At 37.8% G+C, this 24743-nt stretch overlaps 1 protein-coding gene across 1 annotated transcript in view; it reads left to right on the top strand.

Moving 5' to 3' along the window:
• The window catches only part of RNF115 (ring finger protein 115), a 76419-nt gene that overhangs the window by 2355 nt on the left and 49321 nt on the right, over positions 1 to 24743 (top strand). Inside the window, exon 2 of the mRNA XM_054562944.1 lies at positions 21051 to 21109. Coding sequence (XP_054418919.1) covers positions 21051 to 21109 — 59 coding nt within the window. The remainder of the gene's footprint in view (positions 1 to 21050; positions 21110 to 24743) is intronic.

Raw genomic sequence — 24743 nt, forward strand, 5'->3', positions numbered from 1 at the left:
CAATATTATATTAGTTTCAGGTGCACAACATAGTGATTTGATATTTATGTACCTTACAAAGTGATCACAGAAAGTCCAATATCCATCTGCTACTGTTGATAGCTCTTCTGGTCCTTTAAGTTCACTTATTTACCTTTTAGGGTAAGAAAACAATCTTACCTTTCCGCAGCTTACTGTGTTTTTTCTTTTTACTACCTGAAGTCCTCACCGCATAGAGCTCTTGAAAAGGGATAACTTAAAAGATGTTAGGTATTTTTCTAAGCTTTAGTTTGATGCTTGTAAATTAAGGTCTAAGACAAATATGACAATACTTATACATACATACAAGGTTCTCTGCTGGATATCCTGAAGGCAACACCTAGGAATATGATTCCTGCTCTTAAGGGACCTCACAATTTTGTAGGAAAGACAAGACAAGCAGGGAAAGGTCAATGTAAGGTGAATGAAGAGTAATAATATGTGCTTGAGAATTCAGAGAAAGAGAAAGATGGTAGCATTGGTGAGGTCAGGGAAAGAGAGAGGTGGGTTTTATTTTTTACTTTTATTTTTTTTTAAGATTTTATTTATTTATTTTTAGACAGAGGGAAAGAGAGGGAGAGAAGCATCAGTGTGTGGTTGCCTCTCGCATGCCCCTATGGGGACCTGGCCTGAGGCATGTGCCTTGATTGGGAAATGAACCGGCTACCCTTTGGTTGCAGCCTGTGTTCAGTCTACTGAGCCACACCAGCCCGGGCGAGAGGTGGGTTTTAAATTGTGTTCTGCAGGATAGGTAGGATTCAGACTGAGAAGGCATAGGTGGAGGTAGGAAAGGAAGAGAGATTTGAGGGAGACACATTTCGTAAATTGTTACGCATTTTTTAGAAAAATGCGCAGTGAGGTCAAGAGTAGAGTTTTTATTCCTAGGTAAGCCAGTGAATTTCATTTTGTTTCATGGCCATTTCTATATCCTTAACCCAGACTGTCATCTTGAAAATGTTGGTTGTAAGAATGACCAACATTTAATTGTGACCAACAGTAAGTGGCTGGTTTAGGACAAATCTGTCTCTGCTACTGAAAAACCAACTCAAACACTGATAACTCAGTATGGTTTTTATATGTGTAGGGCAATATTGAAAAGTTCTCTCTGATCCTCTCAGATAACAGAATAAAAAGTTTCATTTAGAAAGAAGACCATGAAATTTGGGGAAACCATAAAGGGAATTTTAAAATGAAAATAATACTCAGTGGTACTGTTATCTGTTAGGTTTCAAGAAAGTGTCTGTTTTCCAAGTGAGTATTGGTTTAGAAATTTTCTTTTTTCCCAAACATGTTTGGGTGGTGGTGTTTTTTTTTTGTTTTTTTGTTTTTAAAGATTTTATTTATTTATTTATTTTTAGAGAGGGACAAAGAGAGGGAGAGAAACATCAATGTGTGGTTGCATTTTGCGCATGCCCTACTGGGGACCTGGCCTGCAACCCAGGCGGACGCCCTGCACTGAGAATCGAACTGGCCACCCTTTGGTTCTCAGGTCGTCACTCAGTCCACTGAGGCACACCAACTAGGGCTGGTTTAGAAATATTCTGTGTTTAAGAGTGTTTTCCTATTTTCAGTGAAAATAATTTCAGTAAAATTTAGTGAGTAGTAAATTTGGATTTTAAAATAAGAGGCTTTGATTATGTGGCCTAAAACACCAGGGTTTAAACTTTATATATCATTGAGTACCTGTATATTTTTTGGTCATCAGATAGAAGAAATTAAGTACCTTAAAATAATTTTATTTTCAAAACATAAGAAGCTTCTACCTCACTTAATTATTCTATTGAGAGACAATGTGAAGTCAAAACTGATGGAGTTACTATGTTACGTTGAGGGCTAACTGGGTAAGTACCACAGAGGTACTACTTGATTATCTAGCACTGATTTGGTTCTATATATAGTAGTGGCTTATTAAATATTTCATGAGTGAATAAGTGATACAAGTTCTATACCCAATAATTTTATCTGAAAAGTAGTGGCTTTAGTGTTGTGAGATCTAAAGGCTTCAGTGGTACAAAATGTAGGTGCTACCACATGAAGTTTGAACATAGAGTTTCAGTAAATGTGTTCTAGAAATAAGAAATATGTATTCTTATGGGTCGAAGGCTCACTCTAGTCGTAATTCTACTGATAGACATGTATATACTGGGGGAATCTGTGGGACTTTTTCACTATGGGGAAGAATAAAATCTTACTGCAGATGAAATTTCTTGTATTTTGGGGGGAAGTACTGATTGGGTACTAACACTCTGTGTTCCTTTATGTTTAGTTAGCTTTTTATGACCTTATGTTCAGGGAGAGGGCAAAGACGGCCATCTTAGAAGAGGAGAGGTGTGGATTGCTGCTTATCCTCTAGAGTCTAGTTAGAAGGGGTCTGAAAATAATAAGAAGCCTGTAGGTGCTGTCGTCTTGTTCATCTCACCACAGCTTAGTAATGAGCAGTTAAGGAAATGGTGTAGAGCAGTATTTCTCAGCCAATGGCAGTTTTGCTCTACAGGAGATATTGGCAATATCTGTAGACCTTTTTGGTTGTCAAACTGGGAGTGGGGTAGAGGGTTGATTCAGGCATAGTGGGTGAGACCAGGGATACTGCTAAACATGTTACACAATACACTGGACAGCCCCCCACAAAAATAAAATTAATGGGCCCAAAATATTGGGAGTGCTGAGGTTGAGGAAGCCTGGTATAGAAGGATGAAGTGGGGATAGTCATTGTTGTCTTAAGTCAGTATTGCTTAAAGTTTTGTTCTGATATGGCTTTGATTTCTAATTTTGGGATCCTGATGAGAATTTTCAGTAAATTGAGATCATGTAATTTTAGACAAAGCCCTGATGGGAGTGATTGTTTAGAATAGTGGTTAGTCGCTGCTATTCCATTTATAGCAGTAATTGTTGGGGTCACTTTATCTCCTTGTGGTCACTGAGACCAGGGCAATTGGTTCACTCCTCTGAAGTTACACATTGTAGGACAACTTTCAAAAGAAAAGTATCCAAAATTTTTTTGTCAGTTGGTAATTCAGGTGGTAAAATGCTTGTAATATGCTGGAAATTCTAGTTTGAAAATAAAGGAAAAAGCAGGCAAATATGCCTTTTAATTTTTCCTGCAGCTCATCTTAGCATTAATCAAGTTTTACCTGCCGTGTTTCTCTTAATACCTCTTAGCAAACATTTCATGAGCCCAGTAGATTTTGTGGTTAAACTTTTAGTTTCTCAGAACTGTTGGTGGAGAGGGTGAATTAAAGTTATCAGCCTTTGCTTTAATACTAATTGTTCACATGACTGGTGCCAAGTCATCTGACTCAGTTTATTATGGTATGGCCGACTGTAAAATGATACTGAGGTGCCCTTATTGTAACCTTGAATGATGAGCATTAAGAGAAATGGACCTTTGTTGTCTCTGATTGAAAGGTAGCGTAGAAGTGAGCAATCCTTACTTGTAGAGAAGAAGGTCGTTTTCCATAATTGAAACATTTGAGACCTTGTAGTTTCACATACAGAAAAGTTTATGTTAAATTCTGAAAGATTTTAAAAGTCTTTTTTGAAGTTCAATTGTTAGCAGTTCAGAGTTCTTTTGAGGTGTCTAGAGAAATGTATGTCAAATAGTTGGCTCTGGTGATTTTTAAATTAGACGCGCTTTTCTTGTATGTTAAATAGATTGTCTAGCCCCATTTCCCAAAATAGGCAGTTGCTTTTATTTTTCTTGAAAATCTGTCAAAATAGGTGATATCTCTCCTTGATGATGTCAACAAGTGTTACCGAGAAGTTCCTCATAGACAAGGTATCTTCACGTCCTTGCTGCTCATTTTGGTGTGCAGATATGAAGAGATATTAAACCTAGAGGACCATTATCTGGAAAAGGTTTCATTATGTTTACTTTTCACCATGGTTAGAATTTACTTTCTCAAAAGAAAGAAAAAAATCCCATAGTTAAATGCCCTTTTCTGCCTTTTTCTGGATTGAACTGATACCTGCATGTATCCTACAGTGATTCTGATATACCAGCCTCGTGGTTCTTAAACCTGTCTGACCCAGTGCCCATTTTTCATAATAAGTATTTTCAGATAGTCCCTTAAATGAAAGGAAATTCATAGATAATACAACATTCCTACACATACAGTTTTTGAAAAATTATCTAGCTGTAAATAAATAAAAAATTTTTGACAAAATAACACATTGCAATCTGTAAATACTTGGGTGTCCATAAAGGGAAGATGCTGGCACCAAAAATAGACAAAACAGCCACCTGAGTAGACTGCTATAAGGGTATTTGCAACATAAATACCATGAGAGGCAAACCACCAAAATGGTGAATAATTCTTGGTAAAGGTACGAATAAAGTATTGGGTTGACCAAAATGTTCATTTGTTTATTTCCATAAAATAAAATATTTTTTCACTTTTACTAATAACTTTACTGATTTGGGTATCTTGAGTATGTTGGCTGTCTCCCATGTGGTAGAATGTTGGTTGTTCTCAGTTCATGTCTTGATTTGATCATTATCAATTTCGGCTTCGGTTTACCCCACCCTTGGAGCATTGTCTAGTGAGAAATCTCCAGCACAAAACTTCGTAAACCACTTTGACTCATTCGATCAGTCACAGCACCCTCTCCATACACTGCACAATTTATGTTTTTGCATTTCAGTTGCGTTTTTACCTTTCTTGAAATAAAGCATAATATGTCAAAAATGTTGCTTATTTTCTTGCATCTTCAATATTAAAATGGCTACACAAAAATTCACCAATTTTGATGTTTCTTCTTAAATGCACACTGATATGACAGTCATCACAATAAAATTTAATAGAATTGTTTCGAATGAAGTTAATGACAACTAAGTGCTACCAGAGCCATCTTATGGGAAAAAAATAACCAACAAAGTTTTTGGTCAACCCAATATAATTTTCTCTCACTTTATTCAGTGCTTGTTTCTCTGGGCATTTAGTGCATATTAAAATTATGCAGAAAGACTTGGTGTGTTTATGTATAGAATGGAGTTAGGTCCTAGGCTTTGATAATTACAAAGATATTTTTATCTACTTAACTGTCCATATGAAGTTTAAGAATAGAGACATTTCTTTGTGCTAGAGTTTCCAATGCTTTCCTGGCCTCTGCGCCTTAAATGTCAGTAGCTTTTTTCTTTTTTCTTTTTCATTTATTTTTAGAGAGAGGGGAAGGGAGGGAGGAAGAGAGGAAGAGTAACATGGATTTTTGAGAGAAGCATTGATTGATTACCTCCTGCATGCCCCGAACTGGGGACCTGGCTTGTAGCCCAGGCATGTGCCCTGACAGGGAATTGAACTGGCAACCTTTTGGTTTGCAGGCCAGCACTCAATCTACTAAACCACCCCAGCCAGGGTTTGTTTTTTGTTTGTTTGTTTTTTTTTTTTTGTAGTTGTTGTTTTTTTTAAGTGGCATTCTTAGTAGCTTTGACAACCAAAATACTTCAATAGATGTCCAAAAGATGATTGTATTGTCCTCATTGAGAATGCCTTTTAGTCTTTCAGGAAAATATTTCCACAGCTTACAAGATTCAGTCTTTGTCCTTTAAACTTGGTTTACTTTTTCTTTTGATAATTTTTCCTGAATGACTTGAAATTTTTCACTTCCTCACTATTCTTATTGTTACTACTTTCTTCCATGAATTTTTAGAACAGTCTGTGGTACATAATATTCATTCAATACGTATTTGAATGAAGAAGTTGTATTTGTATGCTTTTTCTTGTCACTTTCTGCTTTTGTACATGTTGAAAATTGTTGGGGGGGGTGGGGGAGGTCCTAGTTTTTGTAAAACAAAAAATACAAGGTTGGCTCACAGCAGACGGGAGTCGGAGTCTCTTGTTTTTATGTATGGTTTTGTTTCTGTTACGTATCTGACAGCTTGTAAGTAGAGGAGCTTCCCATAGTTATCTCCTCTCTAGATGAACAGCTGATTGGCTTTTTAAGCAAAGTTATTTCAGTAATCATTTGTAACAATTTGTTGAATGGAATTTAGCTGCTTCTAGTAAGTCTGCTGTAATTTAAAGACGTAGTCTGAGGTACTTTATTCTCAGAATAATAAATAAAGCTCTTGGTTCCCTGATTGTAATTTATAGTGACAGTTACTAGGTTCTGATCTTGTCATATGTTCACTGCTGAATGTTGAGAGGTATTAATGTTTCTGGTTAAGGATAAGTTAGGTTGAGGAATGGAAATTTTGTACCTTGAACTTGGTTTGAAAAAATTATACTTCAATTGCCTGGAAAATTCAACAAGTTAGCTTTCACTGCTAGTTTTATTAATTTGCATGTTTTAGGTTACAAAATGGTTGAAAGTAATATTAATAAGTGAGAATCATGAGTGTTTGATTTTACTCATCACTAGAATTATTGGTTTATTATTCTTTGCCAAGAGTAGGTGCTGATTCAATAAGGGAGAGACTTGTTTTAATATTACACTAGCATTATGTTGTAATACACAATATTAGATAAAAGAAATTTAGTGTTCCCAAGGTTTTTAATGGGTTAGCAGTATAAACAGTCTGTCTCATCCTACAGGTGCTATAATGGTTTCAGAGATATGTCTGTTCCTGGAATTCCTGAGTGTAATTGAGTCTGGATATTTTCTTTGAGGACATACACTCTGTGTTTGTGAAGGGTATAGCACTTCGAAATTTGTTTATGCTTGATAACAACATTAAAGTAATAGGCACTGCCCGGGCTGGTGTGGCTCAGTTGGTTGGAGTGTCCTGTAACTGAAGGGTTGAAGGTTCGATTCCCTATCAGGGCACATGTGTAGGTTGCAGGTTTGATCCCTGGTCCAGGTGCATACTGGGAGACAGCTGGATCGATGCTTCTCTCTTGCATGGATGTTTCTCTCTCTCCCTTCTTTTCTCCCTTCTCTCTCTAAAAGTAATGAAAAAAATGTGATTGGGTGAGGATAAAAATAAGTAAATAATAATTAAAATAATAGACACTATATCATGAAGTAATATCAGTAGTCTCTTTGCTTTCATTCAATAACTGTTGGTGCCTACTATATTCCAAAAGCTGTTCCTGTATTTGGGCTGTGTTTGGGAAGAAGAGATTCATAAATGTTGGGGGAAATGCGTAGTAGAATTAGAATTTAAATATTTTCTGCTCCTTTTGACTTTGTGTTTAAACATTAAAATAATGTAGCGATCTCAAGATTAGAGCAAATGCCTCTTTACCCGTTTTAGGTCTGAGCTGTGTTTAAAAATGGTAGGAAAGGGCTTTCAGAATAAACAAACTTGTGGCAAGCTATGGAACTAATCATAAGCCCTTTCTATAGGTATTTTATTTTACTTTATTAATCATACATGAATGTTATAGCACTATGGGGAACAAGTTTTATTTTAATTTTTAAACATTATTGAGTCATTCAAGAGCCTTAGTTTTCCTTTTCTGTAAAATTAGAGTTATGTTTATTACCATTTTTGGTTTAGTGATTTGAGCTTTTGGGTATTTTTGGATTTAGTGTAAAGGAATTTTGTTCTGTAGTTCACTGAATTATCCTTACTGGGATTTAAATTTTACTTTTGAAATGAATCTCTTTCATGAGTTACAAACTATGTTTTCTGTGTTTTACTATAATGAACAATCCTGAGAAAGTTAGGATTGAGGACATCATAATGCAAAGCAATACCTTAATGCTGGTAACGTTGATTGAATAAATTAAAACCTCATTTTTGGGAAGGCCTCAGATTCAGTGACAGGTAAATTTGGCCTGGGATAATTTCCTTTTCAGGACTATTTTATAAATATTTGTTTGTTTCTTTTAAAGTTCAATTCTGTTAACTCACTATATTTTTACTTTGAAATGGTCAGTGGCTACTTTCATTAATCCAGTTTGTATGTGACCTTTCCTGACCCAACGGTCCCTGAAGTGAATAGATGATACTTTGAAAGTTCTCTTATTGACAGAGAGCTATACTAGAATTCCAAGTATGATATGGAGTACATCACAGGTTGTGGAATTGCTCTGTGGGCACATAGTAGAAAGGACAGCACTAAATTATTTAAAATTCTGTTATTTAATCTAAAGATTAGATAGTTCTGTATTCCTTTTTGGTTTTCAACTGATACTGTAACATGAAATGATGCTGAGAAGTGGTGGTTTTTAGAAAGTATTTTTACTTGGCAAAATAAAGTTGACAATCCAATGTGGGTTCCTAATTTTTTAATTTTAAAATTGAACTACTTTGTGGAATCTAAAAGTCTGGAAATCAGTATTCTCCTGTTATGGCACAGAATAACATTTTAAAAAAAAAATTATTCAGTACAACAGCATGCTTAATACTGTTGTTTAATCCAGCTTTTCCCAGGTTTATTTATTTATTTTCTGAACAGATCACTGATTGATAAAAATCTTGTGGAACATGGCTTGAGAAATGTTCCACATTCAAATTGCTCAGAAGAATTTATTAGAATCTATAATTTGTTGAAAACTTATGTTCCAGGCACTTTTTTAATAAACCTTTTTAAAAAAGATTTTATTTTTAGAGAGGGAAAGGAAAGGACAAAGCGAAACATTAGCGTGTGATTGCCTCTTGCACGCCCCTTACTGGTGACCTGGTCCGCAACTCAGGCATGTGCCCTGACTGGGAATCGAACCTGCGACTCTTTGGTTTGGAGGCTGACACTCAGCCTACTGAGCCACACCAGCCAGGGCTCCAGGCACTTTTTCATTGATGAAGTTACTTGCCTAACATCATGCAGCTGGTTTGTTATTCTGTATTTCGAGTCCAGTTTTGTTTAACTTCAGATTTATTGCCTTTTACCACTTAGGCTGTTTTGAAGCATTGCTAAGTCCTTATTTAGAGGCTAAGGATTTTAAGATTAAGACATTCAGAGAAGTTTGTTCTATGTGCCTTTACTTCCCTAAGTGTGATTTTTCAGAATATTCACTTTGTGTGATTTCATTGACTTTTAATCCTGGGTTATTTATCATTCCCTACTCACCAGCACAATGCTTGCAATGTAGAGTTTAGAATATACATTATTTGCTGAGTGAATGAATGTCAGTTTGTGAGAAGATCCTATCATCTTAAGCTGAAGGTAAGATAAGAAAATTTTCCTCCAGACGGTGGTATCCACCCAAGGGTGAAACAAAGAACTTTACAGTTGAAAGCTTTTCTTAAAGAAGGGTTTTATTGAGCCAAAAAAGAAGACTGGGCCCGGGGCACGAAGTCTAAACCGTCAACATATGGCTAGGTGGAAAACACTAGCATGCTTGCTTCATAAACAAGAAGCAGAGGCTCCTGGGGTTCTGTGGCACCTGCTTATTCTCTCTCTCTGGTTATCTGGGATATAGCCACTTGGAAGTTAATAATGGCATTCCAACAGATAAGAATATGAGCAGTCTTTTCATAGTGGGTTTTCTGCTATTAACAGGATGATTGTTGTATTCCTTTGTCTCACTCTCTGGTTACTTAAATTTTTATTTTTTAAAGATTTTAAAATCATGTTTATTATATCACAGTTGTCTCAATTTTTCCCCCTTCACCCCCCTTCACCCCCCTTCACCCATCACCCCTCACCCTCCGCTCCCATTCAATTCCCACTCTGTTGTCCATGTCCATGGGTCATTCATACGTGTTCTTTGGCTAGTCCCTTCCCCTTCTTTCCACCATTGTCCTCTCTCCCCATCCCATCTGATCACTTTCAGTCTGCTCCATGTTTCCATGCATGTGGTTTGTTTTGTTTGTTAGTTTATTTTGCTGAACAAATTCCACTTATAGGTGAGATCATATGGTATTTGTCTTTCACCAACTGGCTTATTTCCCTTAACATAATATTTTCCAGTTCCATCCATGTTGTCGCAAAAGGTAGGAGTTCCATCTATCTACCTATCTTTCTCTCCTCCCCTCCGCTCCCCTCCCTTAATGCAGATTGATTTTATTTATTTTTTTAAATGTCAAAGTCAATTATAAAATATTAAAAAATTTAAAAGCATTATAAAGTCTCAGCAATTAAAACAACATGACACCACAGCAATAAAGTACATCAATGAACTATAACGAGCATTCTAGAAACTAACATATATATCTGTTTAACAATGTAATACATGATTAAATTGATACTTCATATCAATGGGGAAAATAAGGCTTATTCACCATATAAGGTGCAGGGACCACTATTACTTGAAATAAAACAAATATAGAGCCCTATTTCACACATACAAGAAGTATTCAGGTGAGTTAAAAATCAATATGTAGAATCTAAGGAGTTTTAGGAGAAAATACAAACTAATGTTTTTCTTACCCTGAAGTAAAATATTCAAACTCAAAAGCTATAAAGTAAAATATTGACAATATGACTATATGAAACATCTAAGACTATATAGTAATATACATATAAAAAATTAAAGGACAAGTAATAGAATGGGAAAGTATTTGCCGCACATCTAAAAGACAGTTGTTTGTTTCGTTTTGTTTTGTTTTTTTTAGGGGAAAAAATTCTACAAACATTTAATCAAAAAATGGATAAAGAATACCAAGAAGTCATTTAAAGCTTTTTAAAAATAATAGAAATAGGCAAGAAATACACAAAAATAGGGTTAGTTTCAACAAATAGTAAAGGAATAATTAAAATAACACATCATTGTCACAGATTATGAATTAAAAAATATTGGTAATGTCAAGTATTGACAACTGTGAAAGGAACTGGGTATTCATAGTCTCTTGTTCTTCATCTTTTTAAAGCAGTCCCTTTAGCATATTTTACAATGCTGGTTTGGTGGAGGTGTATTCTTTTAGCCTTCTTTTGTCTGGGAAACTCCTTATTTCGCCCTCCCTTTTATTGAGAGCCTTGCTGGGAGAGCAGTTTTGGTTGCAGGCCTTTGCTTTTCATGACTTGGAATATTTCTTGCCATTCCCTTCTGGCTTGCAGTGTTTCTGTTGAGAAGTCAGCTGCTAGCCATATCGGGGATCCCTTATATGTTACTACCGCTTTCTCCCTTCCTTTAGGATTCTCTGTTTGTCTTGAATATTTGCCGTTTTCATGATGATGTGTCTTGGAGTGGGCCTCATTAGGTTCCTCTTGAATGGGACCCTCTGTGCTTCCTGGACTTGTGTGACTTTTTCTCTCCTCCAGTTAGGGAAATTTTTCATCATTACTCTTTCCAACAGGTTCTGTAGCTCTTCGTCATTCTCTTCTCCTTCTGGCATCCCTATTATATGGATATTATTAGGTTTCAGGTTGTCTTGCATTTTCCTAAATACCTCTTCATTCTTTTTAAGTCTTTTTTCATTTTCTTGCTCTTTTTGGGAGCTTTTTTCTACTTTGCCCTCCATCTTGCTAATTCAATCCTTGGCTTCATCTAGCCTGCTTTTGATTCCTTCTACTGTGTTCTTCAATTCAGAAATTGTATTCTTCATTTCCTTTTCTCTCATTGATAGTTTCTATGTCCTTTTTCATGCTGATATAGTTTGTAGTAAGTTCCTCGTAGTTTCCTTGTAGTTTTTGTAATTCTCTCTGAGTTCACTGAGCTCATTGAGCTTCCTTAGAACCATTGTTTGGTTCTCAGGTATTGTTTGGAACTCAATATCTGATAGTTTACTTGCCTGTATTTCATTTAGTTCTCTTTCTGGGGATTCCTCCTTTCCCTTTTAGTGGGGGATATTTCTTTGTCTTCCCATTATTTGTGAGACTCTCCTTTTTTGCTTCAGCTTAAATTGATCTTTCTTGATTTCCTGACTTTGTGTTGTGAACTTCTTTGGTAGGAGACTGCTGTTTTTACTCTCTGGATCTGTCTCTGATAATGTCAGATATTGTCCCTGTCTGACCTTAGGCAGTCTTTTTGAGACTTCCAGGAATCCACTGTCTGTGGCCATCTCTTTCAGTTGTTAATGTAGTCACTGGCACTCAGCAGGCGGCTTAGACAGCATAGGGCTGGGCGGAATCCCACCTGGGGGCAGGGCTGTTGGGTCCTCTGACCCTGCTGCTGCTCATTGGGAGTGGTCCCTGCCTGACCAAGATGCATGCTGCCGCATGGGGGATGAGTCAGCACCGAGATCCTGCTGGCTACTCTCTCAGTTCTCTCCCCAAAGCCTTCGTCCCCTGTTTCTCAGCTGTCTCTAGCCCATTCTCTCCCCACCTTTGCCAGAGACCAGGGTAAGAGGCTGCCAATAAAAATTTATGCATTGGCCCTTTAAATAGCTCTTTGTATCTCCAGCTGCCCATCTCTGGCAGAGAGCAATCTTGCCAGTTTTCGCAGCTGGCTGTTTTCTGTGTACCTTCAGGCTCTGGTGCTGTAGGCTGGAGATTTCCACTTTTGGTTTAGACCCCACTCTTCTCAGGGTGATCCAGCTGGCCCTTTCAGTATCCTTTTGGTGCTGCCGCCTGTGGGCACCCCACCCACCTTCTTGAGTCTCTACCTCACTCCTTACCGGTTAGATTACGCTAAAGCTGATTCTTCTGTCTCTGAGGTTGTAAGTCTCCTCTCTCACTATTGTTCAGTTGTTTGTTCCAGGAGATTTTTCCACGATTTAGTTGTAATTCCAGGTTGGTCCTGGGAGGAGGTCAGCGCAGCTTCCACTCACTCCTCTGCTATCTTGATTTGCCGGTGGTTACTTAAATCTATTTCGGAACATTGCAGGATTTCTTGTCAAGAGCTAACAGCAAAAGTTTTGGGTCATGTACTATTTTTTTTTTAATCCTCACCCACAGATATGTTTATTGATTTGAGAGAGGGAGAGGGAGAAGGAGAAGTGGGGGAGAGAGAAGAGAAAGGAAGGGAGGGAGGGAAAAAACATTGATTGGTTGCTTCTGGTACATTCCCCAACTGGGGATCAAACCCACAACCTAGGTATGAATACACACCCTGCCTGGGAATCGAACCTGCAACCCTTTGCTATGGGACATTGGTATAACCAACTGAACCACCCATCCAGGACAATTATTTACTATTTTATGTCTGTGCCCTTCTTGCTGTCTTTACTGTGAGCAGTCAAACAACACTGACTAAATTTTTTCTGGCTATATCATATTATATGAGGTTAACTTTTTCTCTGATAATTCTTGTAGTTTAGTCTGTTTCTTTTTTAGGAAAATTGGCTTCTCCTCCATCTGTTTTATCAGGCTTATATCAAGTAATGCTTTGTCCTGTGGTCTCATTTTCTGCATTGCTACACAGTGAACGATTATATACTCTTGTTTGGACTCCTTGATAATGTCAGTGTTCAGTCGTGGCCTGGGATGAAGGAACAAAATAATGAAGGTTGTGAATGTTACTATTCTTAGGGAGTGAGACCATGAATATCAAGACAGTTATGGCTTGGAGCTGAATGACAGTTTTTCAAAAAGTCTTTAAATTGTATAGGTGTCTCTGTATATTACAACTGTGGCCTAAAGTTTTTTTCTTTTTTTCTTTTAATTTGGCCTTTTATTTTTTTCCTCTGACTCAAGCTGGCCTGACCTAGTGCACTGACTTACCCACCTCACTCTCTTTGCTTAATGATTAAGCCCTCCGGACAGGGAAGTTCTGGTCAGTCCACTAGTGTTTTGTTTTTTAAAAAATATATTTTATTGTTTATGCTATTACAGTTGTCTGAAATTATCCCCCTCCATCGAGCATGCCGCATTGTCTCAGGCACTCCCCACACTTGTCCATGTTCATGGATCCTGCATATATGTTCTTTGGCTGTGCCATATGCTGTAATTTACATCCCCATGACTGCTGTAACTACCAATTTATATTAATCCCTTCATCTTTTTTACCCATCCTCCTCCCATCTGGAACCTTCAAAACGTTCTTTGTATCTGTGATTCTTTTTCTGTTCTTGTTTGTTTATTGTTTTTTTTAGATTCAGTTATTGATATGTATTTACTGCCGTATTATTCATATTTTTGATCTTCCTAAAGAAGGCCCTTTAACTTTTGTATAATACTGATTTGCTGATGATGAACTCCTTTAGCTTTTTCTTGTATAAGATCTTTATCTGTCCTCCAATTCTAAATGATAGCTTGCTGGGTAGAGTAATCTTGGTTGTAGGTCCTTGCTTTTCATGACTTTGACTATGTCTTGCCAGTCCGTTATAGCCTGCAAAGTTTCTTTTGAGAAATCATCTGACAGTCTTATGGGAATTCCCCTGTAGATAACTAACTACTTTTCTCTTGCTGCTTTTAACATTCAGTCTTGTTTTTAACCTTTGGCATTTTAATTATGATGTGTCTTGGAGTGGCCCTCTTTGCATCCATCTTGTTTGGGACTCTGTGCTCCTGGACTTGCATGTCTATTTCCTTCACCAAATTAGGGAATCTTTCTTTTATTATGTTTTCAAATAGTTTTCCAATTTCTTGTTCTTTCCTCCTTTTTGGCTCCCGTATGATGTGAATGTTGGTGTGCCTGAAGTTGTCTTAGAGGCTGCTTACACTATCCTCATTCTTTTGGATTCTTTTTTTCCCCCTATTCTGATGGGTTTTTTACTTCCTTATGTGCCAAATCTCTGATTTGATTCCTGGCTTCATGCACTCTCCTGTTGATTCCCTGTAAATTGTTCTTTATTTCTTTAGTGTACTCTTTGTTTCTGACTGGATCTTCTTTATGCTGTTATGGTCCTCATTAATTTCATCAAGCATCCTTATAAACAGTGTTTTGAACTCTGCAGCTGATAGATTGCTTTTCTCCATTTGGTTTAGTTCTTTTTCTGGAGTTATGTTTGCTTCTTTCATTTGAGCCGTGTTTCTTTGTCTCCTTATTTTGGCAGCATCTCTGTGTTTGTTTTTATGTATTAGGTAGAGATACTATATACCCTAGGCTTGATAGAGTGGCTTCATGTATGTATTGTCCTGTAGGGTTTAGTGGCACAGCCTTCCCTATTACCCAAGTTGGATACTCAGGGTGCACCCCTTGTGTGGGCTGTGTATACCCACTGGTTGTGGTTGAACCTTGATTGCTGTTGTCACGTCCAAGGTCAGCCACCGCCTGTGTTCCATCTGGGGTTACACGGCATTAACTACAAAATGATGTGCCGATGGCTGCTACTTGTGCTAGGCTTGGAGGTACCCAGGAGAGGCCAGGCTATGAACCATGGGAGACTACTGCTCGTGTCCTGGGCCTGGGGCAACTTAGTAAGAAGTATAGGGATAGCTGAAGCCAGGTACTGCTTGTTTGAGAGAATTTGGGAAAATCTGAAGCATGGATCAAGACAAGCCATTTGTATGGAAAAGCCACCAGAAACAGGTTGGGAGAGCCTGACAGTTGGGTGGAGCAGAGCCTCAGGTTGTCACCAGGGTGGGGCAAATAGCGTGAGCCAGATTGATGGCATATCAGCTATGGTACCTGCATTCTAGATCTACGTGGGGAAGGCTCAGAAAAGGAACAGAGGCCTCCTCCAGCACTTCTGTCTGGGAGAAAGCTGTCCCATAGCTTTCGCCCTGATGTTGGACGATTAGTTTCTCCCTGTATGTCTCTGGTACCTTTCAATCTGCTGCCCCTGTGTTGGAGCTCAGAGAGAGTGAGGCCATGTAAGTCTGTACTCTAGTTTTACAGATGGAGAAACAGGTCTTCACAAACACGGTGAAAGTAATGATGGAACTGGGAATAGAACTCAGCAGTTTTATTGTGTTGTTTTGGAGTTCACTTGCTTTTGAAAGGAAATGTAACCTGGATTGAAAAGGGATAATCATAGGGGATCATGGGAAAAGTCTCTAGAACAAAGCAGGGTCTTTGACCTAGGTGAGTTTGACATGAAAGTCAGGGAGTTTTGACTTGGCTTAGGATGTGTGGTGTGTTTTAGTTTGTGTTCCTAATCCTTATAATTAAGAGTTCTGAACAGCTTTGCTGTGTTACCCAGAATATTAGTAAGAGATTATGAGTAACAATATTATTGTCTTAGTTTTTGACTCTGTCAGAAGAGAGAAAATAGGCTTCTGTTTTGGATAAAATAAAAAGGACAGACATTGATAGTGAAGTGGTAAAAAAGGAAAGCTATAGAATTAGGAAATAGTATTTATTATATTTCATACCCTGAATAAATATTAGGTGCAAATTTATATCAAGTTCAAAGATTTGTAAATTTTACTATAGGACTTAATATAAATAGGTCCTTGTTCATTGTCCTGCCAAACCATCACATTTTATGATCATGTTTTAAAAATATGTATTTTATTAATTATGCTTTTACAGATCTATTTCTTTCCTCCCCTTTATTCCCCTCTACCCTACACCGCCCCCCCAAAGGGGGGAGCAACATTTCCTGCCCTTTAGTTCATGTCTATGGGTTGTGCATGTGGCCTTTTTGATAACTCTTTTATTGCAATTAAATAAATTGACATTCTAGGTTTTTTTGTACAAGGTCTGTCCAAAAAAAGCCCAGCTGTTGTTAATATAACGAGAACAGTGTGCATGATACTGTTGTAACTTGGCAGCGAAGGAGAGTGGACTGGAATGTGCATGCATGAACCATGAGGACTTCACTGTACTCTAGTCAGTGGGGGCAGTAGACACTGTTGTGTGAGGATGTGTGCTGTGTGGCCATCACACTCAAAATGACTGAGTAGAGCAACGAATTTGCATCAGATTTTGCTTTAAGCTTGAACATTCCTCTGTGGAAACTGTTCAGATGATTTAGAAGGCTGCAGCTATGGGCAGTTGGTTATTGACAGCCTTATCACAACAACTTGCCCGTCGTGCAGAGTTTTTTGGCGAAACATCGAATCACCCTGGTGACTCAGGCCCCTTATCGCCCAGATTTGACACTCTGTGACTTCTGGCTTTTCCCAAAACTAAAATTACCTTCGAAAGGGAAAAGATTTCAGACCACTGAGATTCAGGAAATATGATGGGGCAGCTGGTGGAGATTCCAGCAAAGTATTTAGTGGAGTGTTTTGAACAGTGGAAAATTTTGAATAAAGGTACTTGATATGAATCTTAATTTGTGGACCCCAGAAGATTCATTTAGTGTAAACCCCATAAGGAATTTATCTGCTGAGATGGACGTCCCATGGTTAACTAGGGCCCAAATTTTATAAATAATAAGAGCCTAATGGCTGTTTACTAATGGGCTTCCACATGCTCTCTATACTGGGAAGAAAGTCAGACTGAACTCAGCTTCCTGCACTTATTTACACAGTCTGATTCAACAGCTGCAGGGAAATCCTGGTTTTGTCTTTTGACCCAGGGACTGAGACCTGGCCCCTCCAAACAGAACTGCTTAATTTGAGTACCTTGTTTACATAAAATGGACCTAATTGAGAACTTTGGTGGGAACTTCTGCTATAAAAGGTGGCTTCCCCTTTGTCCTTGGGTGGAAAACAATATAAGTTGCTAGAATCAGTGCCTTCTGGGCTGAAGCTCATTTTTCAAATAAATGCTTTTTATTCTTTATGACAGTCTAAATTTTGATTTACAGTTTTCTTGGATTACTGTATATTTTTTTATTCCCATCCTCCGCACCTCCCCTTTGGTAACATCAGATTATTCTCAATATGAGTCTGTTTTGTTTACTCGTTTTGGTGTTTTTTTAGATTACACATGTAAGTGAGATCATACAGTACTTGCCTTTGTCTGACTTATTTCACTTAGCATAATACCCTCTAGATCCATGTTGTCATGAATGGCAAAATTTTATTTTTTTATTGCTGAATATTATTCCATTGTGTGTGTGTCTATTATGGGGACTAAAAAAATGTATTAATACTTCCCCTCTCACCTTCTAAATTCTTGTCTGGGCTAATAATCAAATTAATAGATGCATATTAACAGAAAATCAAGTTTCAGTACATATGCATGGGGAATTCATACAGCATGAACATTCCAAAGACAGGGAAACATTGGGTATGTAAGACATTTTGGACAAATGAGGAAGTGAAACCAGAGGGCAACTGAGTCTGGGGCTTATCCTGCCTGTCATAGCTCAGCCAATAAGCAGACACAGTGATTGGATTATAATTGCACTTTTATTAATATCAGAGACCAGCAATCTGAGAAGGTGGTGAGTAAAAACCCTAATGTCCACCTTCCCTTGAGCTTTGAGAAGCAAGTTTATATAGAGGAAACGTGGGAATTTGGGAGGGGGAAATTCCTAGGGAAAGCTCATACTTGTGGTTTCTCTCAGGAGTAAGGGGAGGGAGAGCTGAAAGGGAAGTTGCACAGCTTCTTTTCAAGCTCCTCCCTTTGTTCAGGTGTTACCTCTCTGTATTAGCATTCCTTTCTTCCCCACACCTTTTCCTTTATGGCCAGTGAAACTACACATTCTCTGTTTAGGGAGAAGTGTAAAACATTTGCTCTTACTTGTCCTTGGTTAGGGGAGATAAGGTCTTGTGAATCAAATTACAGCTGGCTGTAAGTTGTTCAAACGGTTTGTTCTTGTTTAATTTTCTTGTTTCGGTTTCCCCATTCTACTTGCCCAGGAATTTTTATAGCTTTTTATTATTCTGTCTGAAAAGGAGGCAGGGTGCATCTTAGATTTGAGAAATGAAAGTGGGCCATTTATAGGTACTTGAGGGAGAGAGGAAAACCTACATGGCAGGAAAATTCTTGCTAGGCAACTCAAGCAGTGGGACTCATGTGGTATCTAGCTAACTGGCCCCATCTGAATCCTTCTATTTACCACTTAATTCAAATCAGGCTAAGGTGAAATCCTAAATCTCCTTCCTGAAGCAGTTTTCTTTTTCTGAATCTCTTGGGCGGGGGGAAGTGGAGATGGTCAAAGTTTCTTTCAGAGTCTTGTTTCTTAATAAACAGCTTAAAGTCAGTATTCCAAAAAGCAGCTTCAGAGTGGCAAAACTTTGGTTTCCTCACACATACACACATTCCAGATCTCTATCCATTCATCTCTTGATGGAACCTAGGTTGCTTCTTTACTAGTAAAGGTTCAGTGAACAGAGAGGTACAGGTATCTTTTCAAATAAGTGCTTCTGTTTTTTCAACTAGTCCATGGTGAAATGTATGAATTGTATGGTAGTTTTATTTTTAAGTTTTTTTTAATTTTTAAAAAATATGTTTATTGATTTTAGAGTTGGGGGAGAGAGAGAAAAACATCAATGTGAGAGACACATTGATTAGTTGCCTCCCATAACACACCCCAATCAGGGATTGAACCTGCAACCAAGATATGTTCCCTGACCAGGAATTAAATTCCCCACGTTTTGGTATGTGGGACGATCCTCCAACCAGCTAAGCCGCTCTGGCCATTTATCTTTGCCTGAGGAAATGCTTATTGATTTTAAAGAGAGGGCAAGGGAAAGGGAGAGAGAGAGAGAAAGGAACATCCAGTGGTTGCTTCTTATATGCACCCTGACAGGGGTTGGAACCTGTAACGTAGGCATGTGCCCTGACTGGGAATCATACCTGCGACTTTTTGGTTTATGGATTGTGCTGCAGCCAACTGAGCCACACTGGCTAGGTCAGGCCAGGGCTCTAATTTTAAGCTTTTGAGGAATTTTCATACTGTTTTTGAGGAATTTTCATAATTTTAAGCTTTTGAGGAATTTTCATACTGTTTTGAGGAATTTTCATACTGTTTTCATAGTGGCTGCACTAATTTACAGTCCCGCTGACCATGTCCAAGAGTTACATGTATAAGAGTTTCCTTTTCTCCACAACCTGGCCAGCATTTGTTAACCATTCTGACATTGTTGTTTTGAATTTACATTTTCCTGATGATTAGCGGTGATTTTGAGCATCTTTTCATGTCTCTTGGCCATCTGTTTGTCCTCTTGGGAGAAATGTCTATTCATGTCCACTGCCAATTTTTTTATTGGAATTTTTTTTTTTTGGTGTTGTTACAGATCTTTGTATACTTTGGTTATTAACGCCTTACCAGATGTATCATTTGCAAATTTTCTCCCATTCAGTAGTTTGTATTTTGCTTTTGTTGGTTTCCTTCATGGTGCAAAAAGTTTTTAGTGTCATATAGTTTTAGTGTGATATAATTCCATTTTTTCCCTTTTGCTTCCCTTGCTCAAGGAGATACTGTATTTAGCCAGGTTTAATGTGCTCCCATGTATAATACTCACCATGTTTTGTGCACATTATACATAGGATTACTATACCCAGTATGACACCCATGGTATGTAATCATTATACCCATGTATAATGTGCATCCGTACTTTTCCCTGAAAAATTTGGGTGAAAAAGTGTGAATTATGCATGGCAAAATATGGTATATTCAAAGAGATAATGTTAAGAGCAATGTCAAAGAGTTTACTGTCTATGATTTCTTCCAGGAGTTTTATAGTTTCAGGTCCATTAGTTAAGTCTTTAATCCATTGAGTTTATTTTTGTATAGGGTGAAAGAAAGTGATTGAATTTCATTCTGCCTGTCCAGTTTTGCCAACACCACTTATTGTAGAGACTGGCTTTACCCCATTGTATATCCTTGCCTCCTTTGTTGTGTTGTAGATTAATTGACCATGTAAACAGAGATTTGTTTCTCAGCTTTCTATTCTATTCCATTGATTTATATATACATATATATATATTTGCAGCACCATACTATTTTGATTATTGTAGCTTTGTAGTCTAGTTTGATACTCGGGAGCGTGATATATCCTACTCTGTTCTTTCTCAAGATTTCTTTGACTAATCCAGGTCTGAATAATAAGTTTACTTTGGAATCATTGATGATAACCAAAAAGTAGATTAGAAATATTGTAAAACTTCATTGTAAATTCCTAGTCTATAAATTGATTTATGCTGTGATTCAGTTTATGTCTATTTATGTAAGTCAATTTTTATATTCATTAATATTATAATCTTTTGCTGCTCTAATACCACTAATGGGTCTTTTTCATTAGATTTGAGGAGAAAACTAAATGATGGATTCATTCCCTTGTTTTTAAAAAAATTAGCACCGATTAAGAAAGAAAAGTCTCTTTGACATTCTTCCTTTCAGCTCTCAGTGGGAACCACTTAAGAAGCTATTCTGTAAACATCTTACGTAATTTGTCATTTGCCAGAGTGTGACAGGATGTAATTCTGAGAGTGAGCAAGCACATAAAACATTTCACAGCATCAGCTTATTTATTGCATATTATTCTGAAACTACATGCTTAGCTTTTTAGTGAAAGAATTTATTTTTTTTTCTTTTATAGGAATATATTTGTCCCAGATGTGAATCAGGCTTTATTGAAGAAGTGACAGATGATTCCAGGTATTGTACAAGCTCCTGAATAAATCAGGAATTCTGTTATCAAAATTATTTTCTCTCAGTATTGACTGAATGACTAGGAAGGAATTTGTTTTGTAACATACTCTCTGCTGAGAGGAAGGTGGGTGAGTTTGGAGAGGGAGAAAAGTGGAATAGGGAAGAAAAATGGGAAAATTTGGAAACTGATGCTACAGTGGGTGTGATGAGATAGATTGTTTCTGATCATCTGTGACATTTCTTAGTAACCTATATCCATAACAGAATAAATCTGGTAAGTTTTGGTTTATTTTCTGAGACTTTAAGGTTGTTTTATGTTATTGATTATTTTTTAGTGACCACTCTGTTTGATGCTAAACTGCAGTTACACCTCCTTGGTGGACTGAGAGTGACATCTGACACAGATATTTAATAAAGAGGATATTTTCTAGCTGAGAAAATTGAGTTATTCTGCCTTGAGGAAGCCTTGAGTCCTTGTTCTTACTGGAATTATTGCCAACAAATGTATGCCATCTTCCTACTATAATATTAATATTTGGATTTGTAATGCTTGAAATTAGCTCTTACTGATCTTAGTAAAGGTATAAACCTGTAAAAAGGGGAACTATTTCTTGAAATGACTATTATATATTATTTCTTGGTTAATATGAACAGAACTATAACAACTTAATAGAAAGTAGAGTAGCATTGAGAAGATGGCCTTTTTGGCTAAACAGTGGCACATTTATTTGTCGCTGTATGGTTAAACATTAGTTGGACAATTGAAGTACTGACTGGATAAAAACCTGTATTCTGAAGCTTTTAATCTTGATTTTGTGGATTTTAATGGCAGTACATAATTCCTTTACTGTTGCTGCTGCCAGAATCTAAATGTGAAGGTCCCTTCTACAACCAGGAAAAACTACACATTTTACAGTATGTGCTGTTAGTTTAACTTTATCAATGATTGGTGATTTTATGTACGAATGAGGAACAGTATATGGCATGGGATCTAGTTTGTTATAAGCACTTAAATGTTGATCTTGTAATCTTGGTTTTCAGTACACAATACCAACTCTAAATGTATAAGATTAGCATGATAGCAAAATTAGCAATTACGTGTGTCATGGATGGCATGCTAATTTGAGTAGTTTTTTATTTGTGCTTATAATTGCATCAAATACTTATTTCAAGTACTTAGGCTCTGCATGTGTTAAATAAAAAGCATATTGGTTGGCAATTAATGGCTGTACTTTCTCTAGTTTTAAAAAGTAATTCTGGTTTCGTTAGGCCTGTATACAAAGCATGGTTATAAATGAGAACAGTAATTGCAGGATGAATCTATTCTAGCAGGGAACTATGAATTCTATGGATCCTGCTCTCATATGACTTAGTAATTGTTTTATTTGTGCCTTGTAGATTAAAACTTTTGCTGTTGATAGCAAGTACTGCAATGCAAAGATTATATCTTTTGAAAGATTAGTTTTTAAACGGTTGAAGAAATCGTTTTTTTCTTTTTTTAAAAAAAGATTTGTTTGTTTTTAGAGAGAGAGGAAGGAAGGGAGAGAGGGAGAGAAAAATAAATGTGCAAGAGAAACATTTGCCTCTCAAAAACCTGCATCTGGAGACCTGGCCCGCAATCTAGGCATGTGCCCTGACTAGGAATCAAACCAGTGACCTTTTGGTTTGCAGGTCGGTGCTCAATCCACTGAGTCACACCAACCAGGGCATTTTTCTTAATAATCATTGTCTTAGAGGCAGCATGGTCTTTTCTTCTACAGAGTTCATAAACATTTGCAGATTTGAATACTTACAGTGGTAAGTAGTGGATGATAAAATTTAATGAGGAAATCCTTACATGTCAATATTGGATGATGGGTCCTGTATGCTACTAGACATTTATCAGGAGAGGCACCTTGTAAATTTTCTGAAGCTTTGTAACATTTCTCAGAATAGAATGTGGTGGTTTTTATTATCCCTTCTCTCTGATTAGCCCTATCACTCTTAAAAAATACAAAGGAGTTTTAAGGAAAGGGGGGTTGCTGATGGATATTAAGGCGGAGCAGAACTCCAAAATGGCTTTAATTACCAAGACTATTGGAATCCATGAAACCAATGTAGTAAAGGCAGGAAACAGCCTTGGAAGCCTGTCTAGGCTTGACCAACAAAGTGGATACACAGCCATTCAATTTTTTTAAAAAGTTATATGGTAGTTCACTTTCTTATTTGGCATGGATTGCGGGGTACTTTTAGGTTTGTTCTACATCCAAAGTATTTTTGACAAAAGCATTTTAACTTCTGAAACAAATATAGGTGTTAAATAACTTCTAATGAGAAATTAATGTGGCCTGAGGATGGCATATGCTTTTTCACTTTTGCTTCCGAACTAACCACGGTGTGTGTGTGTGTTCGGTAAGCTCAGCATAATGCCTGGATTGGTAATTCTGAAAATGAAAGCTATTTACGTAGCTTTGATTGGGGTGAGTTGTACATGTTTGTGCGCCTATGTGTGCCTCTTGAAGTAAAAGTGGTACCCAGCAGTTCTTATGGTTCTTTTTCCATCTCCCTTTTTCTAAAGCCTTAGCCAGTTTTCTTTCTTTGCAGATTTCATGGCGACAGTATTTCTCCTTGTCTTTGGGAATAGGCAGTTACTTTACTGTTTACACATGTGATACTAACTTTTTCATAACTTATTTTCAAGTTACCAATATAGAATGTGATACTGCAAGGTTTTCAAAACTCATTGTAACAGACGGGTAAGGCCAAATCGCAGTGAGAGGGCAGGAGTAGAGGGGAGAAACCCCAAGGTGGAGTTTAAGATTAAAAGTGCTTTCCCTCCCTGTGAAGGGAGGGACTGCCAGAGGAGGGAGTTTACCCGAAGGAGACAAGCAGCTTGTGACTCAGCAGAAGAGAGCTTGTATAGAGCATGTACAAGTTTCAGTATACTTCTGCCCCCTTGTGCAAAATGGCGGCCAGAAGAGGGGTAAAGGCAAACATGGCCGACAGCCATTATTGGTTGAAAAGGTGGACACTCCCACTGGCTTCCCATGCAAGAGGGATTTTGGAGGAGGACTTTAAAACCAAAGATGGGCAGAGGTCTTGCTCTTGCTTTGCCCTGTACGGGCCGGAGCAGCAGATGCTGGGACTCTTTGGGGTATAGGCCCCACATGTTTGGAAGGCAGCTCTAGGAGGCAGGGTCCCATGCCAGGATGTAGGCCTTATTTGGTGCCAGCTTTTTATATACTGAGACCCTGTGCAGCATGGCATGTGGGTCCTGGAGAGCAGTGCACAGAGGCTTAGAGCAACACATGGAGGCATGAGCTGGAAAGTTCTCTGTGAATAGAGCTTTCTCAGCATGGCCATCTGGGGTGACCTGGCAGCATACCCTAGATCTGAGAGGGGAGAATGGGGGTTGGGGGGAGAAAGAGAAGGGGAGAGAAAGATGCTGTGAGGCAGTGGTGATTTGGTACTAGAGAAGGAGAGAGGGCTTGAAGCTGGAGAGATAAGACCCTTTCAAGTAACAACTTTGGGCTACAGATAAGCAATAATGGGGAACTTCTGGACTCGGATTTGGACTTTAATGTTGGGAGTGGCAGGTTTTCTATGCTTTGTAGAAGAGGTCAGTAGGAGGAAGAGTGTTCTCAGCTCCCTCAAACTGGGA

Source organism: Pteronotus mesoamericanus, unplaced genomic scaffold, assembly GCF_021234165.1.
Source record: "Pteronotus mesoamericanus isolate MK-2021 breed Mesoamerican mustached bat unplaced genomic scaffold, CSHL_Meso_final scaffold_705, whole genome shotgun sequence".
NCBI classification, from domain to species: domain Eukaryota; kingdom Metazoa; phylum Chordata; class Mammalia; order Chiroptera; family Mormoopidae; genus Pteronotus; species Pteronotus mesoamericanus.